General features: G+C 37.6%; 5 protein-coding genes and 1 non-coding gene across 7 annotated transcripts; all 6 read right to left on the bottom strand.

The window, feature by feature from the left end:
* Nucleotides 1-131: 131 nt before the first annotated feature.
* TRNAM-CAU (transfer RNA methionine (anticodon CAU)) lies at nt 132-203 on the bottom strand. The gene has a single exon. It is a non-coding gene; the product is annotated as a tRNA-Met (tRNA).
* Nucleotides 204-2150: 1947 nt separating this feature from the next.
* LOC104791871 (glucan endo-1,3-beta-glucosidase 2-like) lies at nt 2151-4033 on the bottom strand. Its single transcript, XM_019246539.2, has 2 exons — nt 2780-4033; nt 2151-2418 (listed from the first exon to the last, which is right to left on the bottom strand). The coding sequence occupies exon 1, from the start codon at nt 3933-3935 to the stop codon at nt 2790-2792; it is 1146 nt and encodes a 381-aa protein (XP_019102084.1). The 5' UTR covers nt 3936-4033; the 3' UTR covers nt 2151-2418; nt 2780-2789.
* A 249-nt stretch (nt 4034-4282) lies between these two features.
* Nucleotides 4283-6609, bottom strand: LOC104791870 (LIM domain-containing protein WLIM2b-like). Its single transcript, XM_010517863.3, has 7 exons — nt 6303-6609; nt 6151-6195; nt 5755-5930; nt 5488-5587; nt 5355-5392; nt 5176-5265; nt 4283-4729 (listed from the first exon to the last, which is right to left on the bottom strand). Exons 3-7 carry the CDS (start codon nt 5887-5889, stop codon nt 4499-4501), a joined length of 594 nt encoding a protein of 197 aa, XP_010516165.1. The 5' UTR covers nt 5890-5930; nt 6151-6195; nt 6303-6609; the 3' UTR covers nt 4283-4498.
* Nucleotides 6610-6685: 76 nt separating this feature from the next.
* On the bottom strand, nt 6686-9578 carry LOC104791869 (protein LIKE EARLY STARVATION, chloroplastic). Its single transcript, XM_010517862.2, has 5 exons — nt 9328-9578; nt 8664-9218; nt 7901-8550; nt 7598-7788; nt 6686-7234 (listed from the first exon to the last, which is right to left on the bottom strand). The coding sequence occupies exons 2-5, from the start codon at nt 9178-9180 to the stop codon at nt 6859-6861; spliced, it is 1734 nt and encodes a 577-aa protein (XP_010516164.2). The 5' UTR covers nt 9181-9218; nt 9328-9578; the 3' UTR covers nt 6686-6858.
* Nucleotides 9579-9842: 264 nt separating this feature from the next.
* Nucleotides 9843-11228, bottom strand: LOC104791867 (large ribosomal subunit protein eL33x). The gene is made up of 5 exons (XM_010517861.3): nt 11089-11228; nt 10930-10965; nt 10411-10639; nt 10275-10317; nt 9843-9999 (listed from the first exon to the last, which is right to left on the bottom strand). Exons 1-4 carry the CDS (start codon nt 11115-11117, stop codon nt 10276-10278), a joined length of 336 nt encoding a protein of 111 aa, XP_010516163.1. The 5' UTR covers nt 11118-11228; the 3' UTR covers nt 9843-9999; nt 10275.
* A 507-nt stretch (nt 11229-11735) lies between these two features.
* Nucleotides 11736-14557, bottom strand: LOC104791866 (proline transporter 2). Of its 2 annotated transcripts, none has more exons than XM_010517860.3 (7): nt 14027-14557; nt 13294-13504; nt 13113-13207; nt 12840-13029; nt 12612-12736; nt 12307-12522; nt 11736-12206 (listed from the first exon to the last, which is right to left on the bottom strand). In XM_010517860.3, the coding sequence occupies exons 1-7, from the start codon at nt 14063-14065 to the stop codon at nt 11829-11831; spliced, it is 1254 nt and encodes a 417-aa protein (XP_010516162.1). In that variant the 5' UTR covers nt 14066-14557; the 3' UTR covers nt 11736-11828. The 2 variants fall into 2 exon arrangements, with proteins under 2 accessions (XP_010516162.1, XP_010516161.1); XM_010517859.3 differs by having other exon boundaries at nt 13294-13518; nt 14027-14484.
* Between the last annotated feature and the right edge of the window lie 879 nt (nt 14558-15436).

Below are 15436 nucleotides of genomic sequence, written 5' to 3'. Positions count from 1 at the left end.
ATTGGTTAGTGGGCTTTCTTAAACATTGGATTGTGAATTATATGATGGTAATTGTTTTCACTTTTTTCTTTAGTAAATATTTGATTGTTTTATTTTGGTATGGAAAATAAAATTTGCAAAAACCTGTGGAATATCAGAGCCAGGTTTCGATCCTGGGACCTGTGGGTTATGGGCCCACCACGCTTCCGCTGCGCTACTCTGATTTGTTAATTATATGTATGATATGTGATATTTTATATATTATTTTCAAATATCTAGAATATTATAAGATTTTTTATTTATATTTTAAGGAATGATATTAGATTCTTTGGAAGATTGATTTGCACACTCTAATTTCTTACCTTAAGTTTATAATTATATAATTATTTTCTCAGTTTTTGGTTATATAAATTGTGATATAATTTAATGTTATAATTATAAATTCATATATATAAGAAAATATGATGTTAACAATGATATTTTTAGTATACATAATAAAACTTGTCAAAATATTAAATACATTAAAAAAAGATAGAGAGATTTGATCATGTTACAAAAATGACATTCAAAAAATTAGAATCAGTTACTTGACAGTCGACATAAATAGGTAGTGAAAATATATAACTTGTTTGTCTATAACATCCTTACATATTTGCACTGTTTCCTCTACCAAAATCAATCACATATACTATATTCAGCAAATCAACGGTTTGCATTTTACATATCAAATAAGCATTGACCTTAATTCATTCCTCGTATTGCAGTTGACGTATAAATAAAGCCAAGACTGTACATAATTTAAAATTATCGAAAATTGACCAAAAAAATCAATCTAACAATAAAAATTCACAAATGCATATGCGCATGATATGGACATAAACCCTACGACATAACACAAAAGAATAATACCACACGAAGGAATATTACAACATAAACATTAACATAAAAAACAACCATATATACTAATTAATATATACAATCTTTCATTAGAAAAATTGTCAAATTACCATACAACAACTAAACCCCCTAGAAAACCGATGAATATTAGTCTTTTGGACAGACCATAATGCTTGAGACAGTCACCGCTACTCGAACCGCTGCTCGTACCGCTGTTACCACTCCCTACGCCACCACGACTACCACTGCCACGACCTCCGCTGCTACCGCCTCCGCCCCCACGACCTCCTCCTCCTCCTCCGCCTCCACCACTGCTTCTAAGCTCCCTTCGCCAAACAAGAAAATCATTCTCAGAGAACGTTTTACTTCTTGTGACCAAACTATGTTTCAAATTGGCGAGTGAGACAGAGATTTCGGTGGTTGAACCAACGGTTTGGATATGGGTATAAATCGCTAGGAGTAAAAGTAACGCATAAGCCAATATAGGTTTAATTGATTTGTGTAAAATCATTTTTTTGTTCTGTTAATCACTAATTACAACAAGAACAAGATGCGTTTGTTTGTGTTAATTATCTGTAGACTTCTATTTATACGAATTTTCACTCGGTACCCACGTCTCAATCTTTTACTTTCAATATTAGTATTTTAGTATAATAATTTACAACAACTATTCTAGTTTACTTTTGATGAGGAAAAGAAATGGATAATGTTCTTGACATGATCAGCAAGATGTTGACGTCAAATCATCCTTGCAACGCGCAATCCTTTTATTAGAATGAGAAATCTAAAAACCACAAGTCAAATATATATGTATCAGGACATGTAAGTCTAGCGGTTTCAAAGATCAAAGGTAGATTTTGAAAGTTTCTTGTCATACCCTCCAAATACTGATTCCTAATCACAAAGAATTTCGTTAAGTTTCATATGAAATTGATTTTAAAAATAAATTCAATTTTCTTTCTGTAATTGTTTTTGGTAAGACGCAAACGTTTCTTGTCTTGACTATTCAACCTAGGTCATGAAATTTGTTGATCAGCTCTCGCAATATATAACGTATTAGTTGTTTTCTGATTAAATTAACAATATGTTTCAGGAAGTCCACATTACATACCAGGTTTTGTAAGGTTCCTCGCAAATCTTATGGAACTGGTAGTACCTATTGAGCAACTAAGGATATTGATTTTCTGACCATTGACATAAACTTATACCTAATCTGGTCTAATTAATAGGAGAATTTTGTGGACAACACATTGTAAATTTCTCATTTTTGAATAACAGAAAACAAGATTCATTTGGAGATTAATTTGTAAGGAATATTTTTAAAGAGCTATGATGTGTCCAATGGAAAGAGCTAAAACTGACACACAAGACAGTGTTTTTTTGGAGTTTGTTCAAGAATCAAAACAGCAGAAACACAAGCTAAGATCACAAGACATGGTGAAGGATGAGAATGATCTTGGTCATTGGGTCATGTTATACCATGTCAGAAGATTCTTGATGTGCCGCTACTTCTCCATCTTAACTCTTGTATACACGTGATTACTGTTATAAACGATTGAACAGACATTTCATTTGATCAGTTTCAAGATTAGACAAAGCGCACACAATACAGTGACTACACTGTTGCTTCATACTTCTATAGCTTCAATGTGTGAGACTCATATTGACATTCCCTGAACTAAAAACAACACAGATAAGAGTTTTTGTTGTATGTCAAACACTCATTGGTGTTCATGAAAGTTCCAACTAAAATGTGTCATTCTATTCCACAAACAAAAGGATAAGCCTCCAAATATATGCAAACTTAGCAGTAACCTATCTAAACCTAAGCCAATCATCAACCCAACAAGTGATGCAATTCCAAAGAACCAAAAAGTAGAAGCAGAGGAAACAGAGACAGTACCTCTCTCTTCCTACATCAGCAGGTAAAGCATCACCAATCCCACAAAGCATCCAATCAAAAGCTCAACGAAACTTCTGGCTTTGCCTCCATCCGAGAACTCAAAGCTGTACTTACTAGTCATGTTATGATGCAAAAGCCCCCAGTTCCTAATCCCTTGCTTAGCATCTTTCTCAACAAGCTCAAAGATATAAACCTCAGAAACACCTTCTTTCCTCAACGGTGTTCCAGATCCGCTTCTCAGATGAGTCAACAAAGCTTTCAAGAACATCTCACTGTAGAGCAACGTCGCATCTACTTCACTAGCATCAATACCAGAGCTAGGCCAACCAGTCTCCGCAACAATCACCGGAAGATTCTCATGCCCCATAACAGCCATAGCACTAATCACAGCATCAACCATCATATCGAAAAGATTACGGTACCTAACTCCGGTGGTGAGATCGTCTCTGAAATTAAACGGGAACTCTTCAAAAAGAGCAAACCCAATCGGAATCGAGAAGCTAGACCGGTACATATTGTAGGGATAGAGATTGATCAAGAACGACGAGTTGGTTCTTTCGAGGAATTGAAGAATCGGTCTGATGATCACTTCGCCGTTAGGTTGTTGAAACTGCGCCGACGAAGGTGGGAACGCCGTGGGTACGATGTTAAAGAACGAGAACGTCGTCGACACAGAGATCTTGTAGATTCTAAGATCCACGAGAGATTGATGAACGTTCTGCATCGCGCGGAGGAGAAACGGAGATACGTCCGGCGAGTAAGAGATCACGTCGTTCCCGACGGAGATGATCGAGATCTTGGTGCGAGGGTGAAACGGAAGCACGTGGCGGTAGACCCAACGCATCGCGAGCGAACGGTTCGAAGCGAGGAGAGGAACGAGTGGATTCGGTACGGAGAGGAAGAGGGATACGTTTGTGTAAGCGAAGGCGCGAATCATCGCCGGATTTGAGTCGAGGAGCCTCACCGCCGGGATGCTCATAGAGACGACTTTAGCGGCGATTCTGTCCGGCGAGAGTTGTGCGGTGGTGGAGATTGAAGCTGGAGTTGAGTAGGTGACTCCGATCGTCGTGGCGGTGGTGATCGTCGTAGGTGTAGCTATGGCGGTTAACGTGATAAGGAGGAGGAGATGAGAGGAGAGAGAGTGTATCTTCTTCATTCTCTTTTCTTGGAAGTTAGAGAGAGAAAGTGAAATCGGAAACTGAGGATTCTGATCGATCAAGAGAGAGACGAAAAGGTTGAAGACGAAGTGTGAGAATGGGCGGGAGGATTCTGTTAGAGGAGTTACTGATTCTGTGTGCTACAGTGTATATTAGGTACTGTAGACATCACTTCAAACGTTTGACGGGACTACACGTGGCCTCTATAGCGTAAGTTTGACCAAAAAAGTCTTATGAAGTTGAATAGTAAAGTCAGAGCCCTCTGGCGTATTCGGAGGCTTTCTACATTATTAAGCAGAAGGAACCAAGAAGCTTATACATTCTTTAATGGTGATAGAGCCAGAGATACCGAAATTGAAGGTTTTATAGATACCAAATCACGAACAGTCTAACAGAATCCAAGTTTTGTTTAGCAGACATCAATGGAGATAAGAACATGAAAGGATAGATTACACACACGCTCACACACAAAGACACAAAGGGGAAAAAGCAAACTGAATCAGTTTGGCATCAACTTTCAAATTTTTAGACTAGAGAGGAGGAGAAGAGATTATTGAATTTTTTAAGATTCAGGATCCGCGGCTGCTGGTACGCCGGCAGCGGCTGCAGAGCGTTTGATGGAAGCGGATTTGATCAAGTGGTTGTAACTTCCCTTTTCCTTGAAGAGCTGAGCGAAATGGTGCTTGCAGTACAGGATTCCTTCAAGAGCTGCGTAGTTGGAAGGCGAAAGTGCGCAGCCTCCATGTGAGCATTTGAAGCAGGACTTGTGATATGTCTGGCTCTCCACTGTTACCTGCAGTTTTTGGAACCAAAAACAAAATTTGATCAGGAATGACCAAAGAGCTTTCAAAGATCCCACAAGGCCACAAGTGTGTGTATTAAGTCATGATGTCAAAAGTTTTCATATTCGAGATTTTCATCAAGAAAGAGACTCATGGTTTACTAGAGAGCTAAGCACAAGCCATAGCTGTGAATCTCCTTTACAGCTCAAACAGGTAAACTAAAGCAAGAAATAACCGATATTTCCAGGGTTTATGCATCAATGCAAGACATTATGTTCCTTACAAGCTCTTGGTTATTGAGGGGATTATGAATTCATCCAACACATTAAAGAGAAAACACAGGTGAACTCTAGCAAATAATCAAACTGTGTTTTAGAGGGGAGAAAGGTGATTACAGAGCTTCAGATAATGGAAAAACACATGAGTGAAGAGCTATCAATATTAAACGAGTTCTAACCTTCTCGATAGGATATACAGTTTTACTGCAAGTGGCGCATTTCTCTTGTGTACCAGAGAATCTGCCGGCAACTCGACTAGGTGTCCTTGTCTGAGGACAAAGCAAGAAAGGGATATAAGAGAAAGAGTCAATTAATGTGCCCAAAGAGCTTGTATACAAACCATATAAGAAACACTTACCAGCTCAGGAGTTGTTGATTTGTCAGCCGGCTTTGCAGCTGTGAGGAAACAAAGTTCAAGACACATTACATCGATAACCGAAAGAAGAGCAAGTGAAAAAAATTGGAACCGAAGCAGAGACAAGACTACATACGTGACTGAAAGTTCTTGTTGAAGCTACCACTCTCCTTGAAGAGCTGCTCAAAATGAGGCTTACAGTACAACACACCTTCCATGGATGAGTAACTGCTCAGCTGAAAAAGAAAGACATTTACTTTCTCAGAAACTTCTTATTGTTACAATGTCAATTCATCATTTAAGTAAGAAGCAGAATAATTCAATCCATATAAACTCATTCCTCCAACCAAACTAGCCCCATTAACATTATATAAACAAAGGTTATTTATAAGGAGAAAGAGACCTGAAGCCTGCTTTTGCAGTGAGTGCATTTGAAGCAAGACTTGTGATAGCCAACTCCATCAGCTGAGAGAAGCTCCACAGCATACACTGTCTTCTCACAAGCCTTGCATTTCTGTTGAGTTCCTGTAAAAGACATCTTCAAATCCTTGCCTTCACTTTCCTCACCTTCTTCTCACCCTAAATTTTCAATGCCCAGCAAACAATGATATAAGAAGAAACCCCATTAAAAAAAAATCCATCTTTATCCAAAGATTCTAAATTTCAAATCCATTGACAATTGAAACAAGATTGTATCCAGACAAAGGTAAATTGTAATCAGAGATAAAGACGAAGCCGATCTCCTAAGAATGAAATCATAAACCTCGAGAAGATTAATCACCAAGGACAGATCTATTACCTCTCCTTGAGCTGACTCTTGTCAAGATCTAATCCTCGAACGAAACTGCAAAATACACAACGCCGACTTAATCAGAGAAAGATTGAGAGATGTGAAAATGCAAAAGTCAAATAGTTTCAAGAGAGAGAGAGAGAGCTGTAACGTATATGTACCTTCAAATAACGAAAATGGAGGATCTTTGTGACGATCAAGACGATGATGAGGAAGAGAAGAAGAAGATGATGATACAGCAAGTAAAGGAATAATAATAAGATTTTGGTAAAAATCCTTTTTTTTTTATCTTCTCCTTTTAGCTGGAGGAGACAGTGGGGTTCCACTTTGGTTTGTCCTCTCTCATTTTTTTTTTTTTAATTATAATTTAGAATTTGTAACAGCAACAAGTTGAAAATTATTAGTACTATATGTTACAATTTACAAATAAAAAAAATGATATATAACACAAATTTGTCTTCTTATCTTACTGTAACTTTACCAAATAAAGGATTTAAATGATCTGTTTATTCTCCTGGAATGGAATGTGTTTGGTGTTCCAGTCTCTCTAATCAGTTTTTATTAGGCAACATCTATTAATAAAACAACAAAGCATCGACCATATTAGAAGTGATAATAAATACATTACAATTGATCAACTACTACATTAGAGTGCAAAGGCTAATTCTTTATTGTCCCAGCTTATTTATTTATAGCCTTGTCTTTGTTTTGATTTTTCTAGGACATATCAGAAGGCTTCTTAACGGCACGGAGCTGAACAGAGTTGTCAAAACAGTGGAAGAAGCCAAAGTGAGGGAACCTCTCATACCAAGTTTCTTGTGGCACATGTGTATCCCAGTGTTCTCCGCTGCTGCTTTTCCCGTATTTGTGAACCCATCCTGATCCGTTGTGACCTTCTCCCCAACTTCGGTTCCATCTATCACCGTGCTTCCCTTCCCACCAAGTCTCACCTTGTTTCACTCCTTGCGCGCTCGGGTTAAAGTTCTCGTCCCATTTGTCTCCCCATTTGTCCCAACCGTCCCCTACCCACCGTTCAGCCCACTTGTCTGTGTACTTTGTGCTTCCGCCTTGTCCGTCATACTTCTCTCCCCACCTGGTATAAACCAATCAAGACAGATTTAGAAACATCCTAGTTATTTAGTCACAGTTTCTGTAGTTTCAATTCTATTTCCTTTACAGATGCAGAGGAGAACTACACATCTTCTGAACTCTGAAGACAAGGTAGGAGTGGCTTTATTACAATGCTAGTCGCTCCCAGAACTCACAAGTCGAAATAACAGATTAACCAATGCTCGCAGACTAGGCTTCTAAATGTTAATAGAGCACCCTAAAGAGTGTGTAAAGCCAATGTTTTGCTAGAGAATCTCAGTAGGGTATATAACTGAGTTGATGTTCAACAGTATAAGGACTATGTGAATGGTGTTTTTGTTATGTGAAAAGAGGGTTTTGGGTATACCTTTCATGCCAGACATGAGCATGGCCAGCATCAAGGGGTGTGTTGCGGTCAATGCTGCACCACTTGTGAGCCCATTTTTCTGATTTTCCAGTAGCATCATAATGCTCCCACCACTTCTCTTGCCATTCATCACCTTGCCCACTCTTTCCCCATTTGTCTGCAGTTTTCTCCATATGCACAACACCATTCTCCTGTAATAGACAATTCAAATTACGTCTCATATAGTCTACAGTGCACTACATACCCCTGCAGATAAGTGGCTCAGTTTTTAGATTTATCTAGGGTAACTACTTTTACACTGACCTGGCTCATTGACTCTCTCCAGAACTCACGCCACACGTTTCCAGTCGCATCACGTCCTGATTTCTCAGAACCAAGTTCCTTAAACCCAAAATCATCAGAAGCCTCCCAATACTTGTCTTGCCACTCAACAACACCATCAGCAGTAACCCCACGTATCATTGTCCACCTACAAACCACACCATCAGCTCTTTTCTCTACACCCGTTTGCTTCCACCACTTCAACCCGTCTTCACTAACTCCAGAAGATGAAGACTCATCCAAACTACCAAGTACACGAGCCACTTCTTCCGCATTCGCTGAAGATATATCATCAAGGTCATGTTCTGTCGATGACATCTCGTCAGAGCTGGGCTTTGTCTCAGCCTCTTTTCGAACCTCGATCAAAGACTCAAAAGGCGGGATAGTAAAGCTATGTCTTTCAGAAGAAAGCATACTCTCATAGGGTATGGAAAGAGACTCTGCTGATTTTTCTTTCTCCAAAACAGGATTAGTTGGAAACTCAGCAGGCTTTTCCACAGCCTGCAAGTCCACATTCATATTTGAACTTATTTCACTACCTTGAGGTGGTGTCCAAGACCAAAAATCTGGTCCTGGAGTCTCAGTCCCAGAAGTTTCTGACCGAGGCACATACACTGTTCTACTCCACATTCCTGATAGATTCCAAAAACATATGAATAAACCAAGCTATATAACCAAAACAAAGTGAGGTGACTACTACTACTTCACATATAACCAAAACTAACGAAGAGCTAATCAAGTTTACCTTTTTTTTGAGTCTCTGTGACTCCATCACTTGAGACAGTGTTGTCAACATCTGGAAACCCTTCCTTCCCGTCGCCGGGACTGTTAGAGGCAAGAATCGCTTTAGCAGCGGAGATGGCAGCAGCGGCACGATCAACGACCTGCAGACGCTGAATCCGATCTCTTTCCTCGACAGAAACTTCAAGAATCTTCTGAAACTCATCACTCTTCTTGTCCAAATCACCTCCTTGCTCTTTAACACCATCGACGGATACAACATTCTCGGCAATTTTCTCAAAGGCTTTCTCTTTCTTCTCGCGATCAACGGCGTTTTTCCACATATCGAGGTACGATTCAGCTCTTTCATTAGAAACCCTAAGAATCCTCACACCGCTTCTATTACCTCTCCGGCTCCCCCCGTTCGTCACCGGTGCTGTGAAATTCACGGAAGTGGAGAAGTCACGTCTTCGTCGTCTTCCGTCGTCCCAGTGAGAGGATCCCAAAGCGGCGCCTATAGAAACACCTAAACGCGATGCCATTTGTTTCTTCTCCCCTTCACAATCCCAATTCCAAGATACTGAAAAGTAAAAAAACGAAACTTTCTGTAAAAATCGGAGAGAACGAAGAAGACGATCTCTATAGAATTGTGAGAGAAATTGTCATAAAGGATGGATTTTTATTATCACCTCACGTTGAGCAGAGAGAGTCCAAATCAAGATCTGTCCTCGAACGAAACTCCAAAATACACGGCAAAATTAAAAAAAAAAAAAAAAAAGAAGAAGTAGAAGATGATCCACGAAAAGAATCAGAATCTCGGAGATTGTGTTTAAGGACACTGTGTGAGTGAGTCTTGTGATTGTAACTTGTACTTTTGGCCTTTTTTTTCCCTGACGTCGGCACCAGATATTGGGATATTTTAGTTTTTGGCGGGTGGTGCAAAATAGAAGGTTTAATTATCTGTTTTATCGTTAATTCAATGATTATAATTTTTATTTTTTACAGCATCATCCATATAAATCTTACATCACCTAACTTGGTATTTGCTAAAATGCTAACGAATGTGTTATATTTTCTGTTGAGTTACTATATAGTAGTCTTTAGTAATACTATGAAAACAAAGTACGCTTCATTACTAGTTGACACTAAGATTTCAAAAGAGTAGAAGAACATAGTTGAGAGCTAAAGATAGGGAAATGATGAGGATCATAATATTTCTGAAATTCCATTAATCGATAATCAAAACTGACAAGAAGAGTCTATGACAAAAGTGAATAAAAAGGATAAAAACTACAGCTCCGGCGAAATGATACTTGTGATTCCCTTCCGGTAGTTTGTAAAAGGTTCTTCAATCAAGCTTCCTGCAGTAGGAAATCGAATCAGGATCCAGAAACAAAAGCAATATCTATTATAGAGATGAGTTGTAATTGCTCTTTAACTACAATGCACAACCTCTCAATTAAAAATATAGCCTACTTGGACATGAAAAACGCAATACAAAATAGCTGATCTAATAACCCAAGATAATGAATCAGTGCAAGGTGTATAGTCCTCAATTCTAGTGATGATCCTAAATGAAATGAAACCACTAAATGGGACTATTGGATCAAAATAAAATTGAAAATGAGAATAGTACCTCATATGTTGCTTGGGTACATGAACACTCTAACTTTAGCTCCCTAAGAGAAACACAGTAGATTAAAATGGATAAGTCACAAGAAATGGAAAAAGCATCCAATTAACCATGATATAATCCAAGAAAGTTAAATTACCATTGACTTTGGTGGTAGGTTTGAAGTGAACTTAGCACGGACAACACCGCTGTTACCATGAGGCCTAGCGACCTTTCCCCATATGCAACGGTAGTGAGAACCGTTCTTCTTTGTCTTTGCCTTGTAGATATAAGCCATACGCTTTCCCTTGTACCAGTTAACCTCCTCTTGAGTGTTCACTCCTTCAATCTGGACGAGAGAAGTGTTGGGGTATTGGTTGGACTTAGACCTGAAAAATTACTTGATAGTTAGTACCCAAGCTTTGTTTCACGTTACAAGGTTTGCAAACAATTGCATATAAACACTAAATCAGAGACTAACTACAATCAAATAATTGTGGGAAACTCTAATGTAAACTAGTCCATCATGTCATAACTATTTCTGTAGAATTAGAAAACAGATAGATGCTTAATGAAGACATAGATCTATGTTGATATATACAAAACCATTTCACCCCAATAACTGAGCAACATTGCAATGTTAATAAATCAACTGGAAAGGATGAAAATTTCAAAGTACCTCTTGTAACCGAGGACTGTTCCTCGAACATACAATCTGCCAAAACAAACAACGCAACACATAGATTTCATCAGACTTAGCAAACCATTAACGAACAAATTCAAATTGAAGATTCAGATGAAAGAGAGAGATAAGCTTCACATTCGAAACCCTAATTACCTAACTCTCTCTCCTTGACGTCCCTTCATTTTCGATCCTGCAACTGTGTCTTCTTCCTCTCCCCACTCCTTTTATGCCGGCGAGCGAAATTTACAGATAAAAACCCTAGCTTTCGATTATTAGGTCAAGACTATTTATATACGGACTCATAAATTAGCACAATACTTGATTGGGTCTATATGTGGGCTTTCTCCATCAACTTAGCCCATTACGGCTAGGCCCAATTATGGCTTACGTTTGATTACTAAATTGATTACGTTTTAAGAAACTAACGAAAACAGTTTGAAAACAAAAAACAGAGATGACATAAGAATGGAGATAACAGAGGAAGGCGTCGGAATCAGAGTTTACACGGCGACTCCGACGCAAAAACCATCACCGTATCAAGTTGCACTCTCTTCACTGCCTACGTTTTCGGATCAAAGAGTTACGTGTTGTTTGTTTCCAGGTAAAGAGATATAGATTGATCGAGTTATAGAGACTCGGAATTGTTTCTAGTGCTTTGTTACTTGTTTTTCCGATCACTCGATAGTCGATATGGTGTTGAAGTTGGATGCATGGCTTCTTGATTTCACTTCACTTCTCTGTTTATTTGTTATTTTAGTATCTATTTTGGTATTTTCTTTGAAATTTAGAAGAACAAAAAAGAGATTACAACCATTTTTTTATATTTGGTCAGTGTAAGATATTACAACATTAACAATGTCGAAGAATACAAAAAAAATAATAAGAGTTTTTGATCAAACATCAGCAAAAACATGGAAGTTTTTGGAATCAACGGATATGAGTCTAACAGCAGCAATAGCAGCAGCAAGAGACATTAATCCGAAGACGCAAACATTAAGCCAGTGCCATAGCTTTTGCACAAGACTAAGCTTATCGTTCATAGCAACTAGATACATGTGATTCGCTAATATGAATGTCAAAGGGAACGTGCTTATCGCTCCCGTTAGGCTCATGAAATCTCCAAGAAACGGCAATAGCGCAGAGAGAAGTGTGCTTACCGCGAGGTAGCTTCCTCGTGCTACTGTTCTAAACAACAGATTCTTCAATGCCAATGGACTTCCTTTGACTCCGTACTTTGTATCCATATACTCATAAGTCGGACTAGCAAAAATCTACAAAAAGCACAAGAAAAAATGAACTGTTACGCTTAGGAGTAAGACGTAAAAACTCATCACTGAGTTCTAAAGAGCGGTTTGAGGAAGAGAAACTTACATGTAAAGAGATAACCGACTGTAAGAAAGCGCAAATGTTAGCGAGTGCTTTAACCCAAACAGGTCCACTGACGCTGTTTAACAAATAAGTCGATGTCGAGGACCCGTAAGCCCAATAACCGATGAATGTAACGGCATACATTGGTAAAACACCAACAGTGAATTGAAAATACAGAGCCTTCATCATGTTTTTAACCACCGGTTGCTTCACTGTAGCCTAATCATTGCACAAAATATTAGTGTTAAAGAAGAAAAAAACAGAGAAAGACTCGATTGAGTATGAATAGATCTATGTGACTAGCTAACCTGTATTTCAGGGAGCATTCCCGTATTGAATGCGAAAACCAGATTTGCTGCTGCTCCTGTTATGGTAAAGAGTTTGTTTATTGATGATCCTTGTATGGTATAGTCTCTTTCTGGTTTGTTTACTCCTATTAGACCAAAACAAAAACACAAAATGATTAAAAAATCATATCAATCAAATGTAATCATTTAGTTTTTGTTTTGGTTATATCAAGAACACATTACACATACCATCTTTAGCTGATAGAACTATTGCAACAACAATGTAGACTATGCTGAGGATTGTTGAAACACCGAGCCAGATTCCAAGAGCTGATAAATGAGGAATACCAATTGCGAAAAGGGCACATACAACACCCGCGATGGCGATAAAGTGTGGCAGTTTCATCAAGCTGTCATCTCTAAAAAGCACATAAACAGCCTGCATATAATGCAAAAGCAGAGCTAAATGAGCAGCTGATGACTGACTCACAACAAAAAAGCAGAGTTTGTTTTTTATCGTACCTTTAAGGCAGAACCAGCAAGTATGATGAAGCCACAATTAATCATGAAAAGATTGACATATTGCAATCCCCATGTAACACGATACATCTTTTTACCTAATCAATCAAAGCAAATACACATTTCGTAAGCCTGAGACAACCAAATCAACATAGACATCATGCTAGAGCTATGAGGAATTTACCATAGATGAAGCCTGCAAGATCTCTATAGCGAATGTGTCTCTTTCCACCAAACTCATGAAGCTTGGCGACAAGAGAGTTAGCATAAAGGGAGATTCCGGTAGCAAGAAGGAGACCAATCACACCACCAATCCAACCCAAAGGAACCATGACTGTTCCGGAATATCCCAACACATAGGCACTGTTTATACCGGTTGTTAGAACAAATGATACCTGAAACCATGAATCTGTGTACAATTGCTCAAACTGTTAAAAGCCACTCATTTTTTTCCATCCCAGATATAATTTTTAGAGTAAAAAACAAAGTTTTAGCATAAAGAAACTGATCAAGAAACTTGCACTCCATCTCAAAATTTTTATATTCTAGAATTATTCATAAGAGGGCACTGCTAAAATCATCAAAGATTATATAAAAAAAAAAAAAAAAAAAAACTTCAACAGCTGAAATATGAAAACTACACTTGCTATGCATGCATAAGTGAGTTATTAGTGAATCTGACAAAGAAGACAAAAGGCTACAGTTTAATGGAAAAAAAAAGAAGCATAAACTCCCCCAATTAAGTACACTTTTGGCTTTCCAAATACTAAATAAAATAGAACTTTTCTTCAAAAGCTCGAGATGAAGCAGTAAACGACAAAGTCGATCCACCAAAAAAAAGAGCAAACAGACCAAAAAAGGACAATATTTGCGATAACAATAAAAAAATTCCAAAGATAAAGGATAAAGAAACGAACCGCTGCTAATCTGATGAGCAGTCTCAGGGAGTTCGACATCGAACTTTTCTACTGTTGTAACTTTACGGTTCCTAGATTCACTCGTATCCATAATTCCGACAAGAATCTGTTTAAACCTCTTCACTTTCTTCTCCCACGAGTTCGAGAATTGGTTTTGCTCACACCCCAAAAAGACCAGTTTCTTGCTTTGGGTTCAAAGAATCTTTAACAGACAATTCTATTCCACACAAAAAGTGTGAAATGGAATTGACGAAAAATGAAAAAGATGAATCCTGTTTTTTTTTTCTGAGTGTTTGATCTTTTGGGTCAAATTTAATAGAAGGATGGGTCAGAGAGATGGATACGTCTCTGTGTCACTCTGCGTTGAATTATTTGCACCAGATCCTATAAAATGTGTAGCGAACGTTTTCAGTGTATTTAAATATGATGAAAATACTTTTTTTTTCTTTTCTTACCATAATACTAAAAAGGAATCTTGAGAAATTAAATAGATATGAACGAATCTTATGAATCATTTTTCGAAAGTCTAATAATTAACTTTAGTCCAATCCACGAAATCTTATCAAGAAAATCATTTTTTTATTTAATATTTTTACAAAAACTTGACTATTATATATAATCGTATTGTTAGTAGCAGTGTTAATTTTTCAACAGTCGTCAAATTAACTACAACATTTTTCAAAGACCGGAGTAGTTTCGTTACTTGGTGAAAGCTTCAAAAAGTCAAAAGTAGAGAGCAACGTGTGAACGTAACTGCTGCTGGCTTACAACTTTTTTGATGTAATTATTTGACTAACCATTTTGACATAATCTTCCTTTGACTTCTTATTACATTATCCTGATTTTTTTTTTCTCTCTTTTGTCTTATTTAGAAATGGACTCGCATCTGTGTGATCGACTTAAATCATAATTCATATGTCCTCTCTGTTGGCAAAATCCGAAGGTTATCTCAACTTATTCACTCGTACACCCAAAGTGAAGATGCAATTAATTATTGAAAAATGTAATTAAAAAGTCAAAAAATCACATTATGTTGTCTGATTCGACGAATAATATATGAGTCCAACAAAGGTACACCCAATATATTTAAATATATTAGTTTTGCAGCCTAGTGTGAAATTTTAAATGTATAGTTTTTAGAATGCTACTGAAACAAAAAAATATTACAGTACTTAATTGATTGAAAAACAAGTGTCGAATATTAGGATAGCTGATTAGTCAACTATATGATCCTCTTCCGAACATCTTATATGCCCATTTCCAAAAAAAAAATTAAAAATTAATGTATCACACAAAATATTACAACAATTTTATGTATTTTTATATGTTAAGTTGAGATTAAAAAAAGAAAAACGGAAAGTCGAAAACGAATTTTAAAAATAAAATTCAGCCTTTACGTAATCTACGTGG

Source organism: Camelina sativa, chromosome 6, assembly GCF_030686135.1.
Source record: "Camelina sativa cultivar CO46 ecotype springtype chromosome 6, ASM3068613v1".
NCBI lineage: Eukaryota > Viridiplantae > Streptophyta > Magnoliopsida > Brassicales > Brassicaceae > Camelina > Camelina sativa.
The sequence above is the reverse complement of the archived record's forward strand: the minus strand, read 5'-3'. Positions and strand labels throughout refer to the sequence as shown.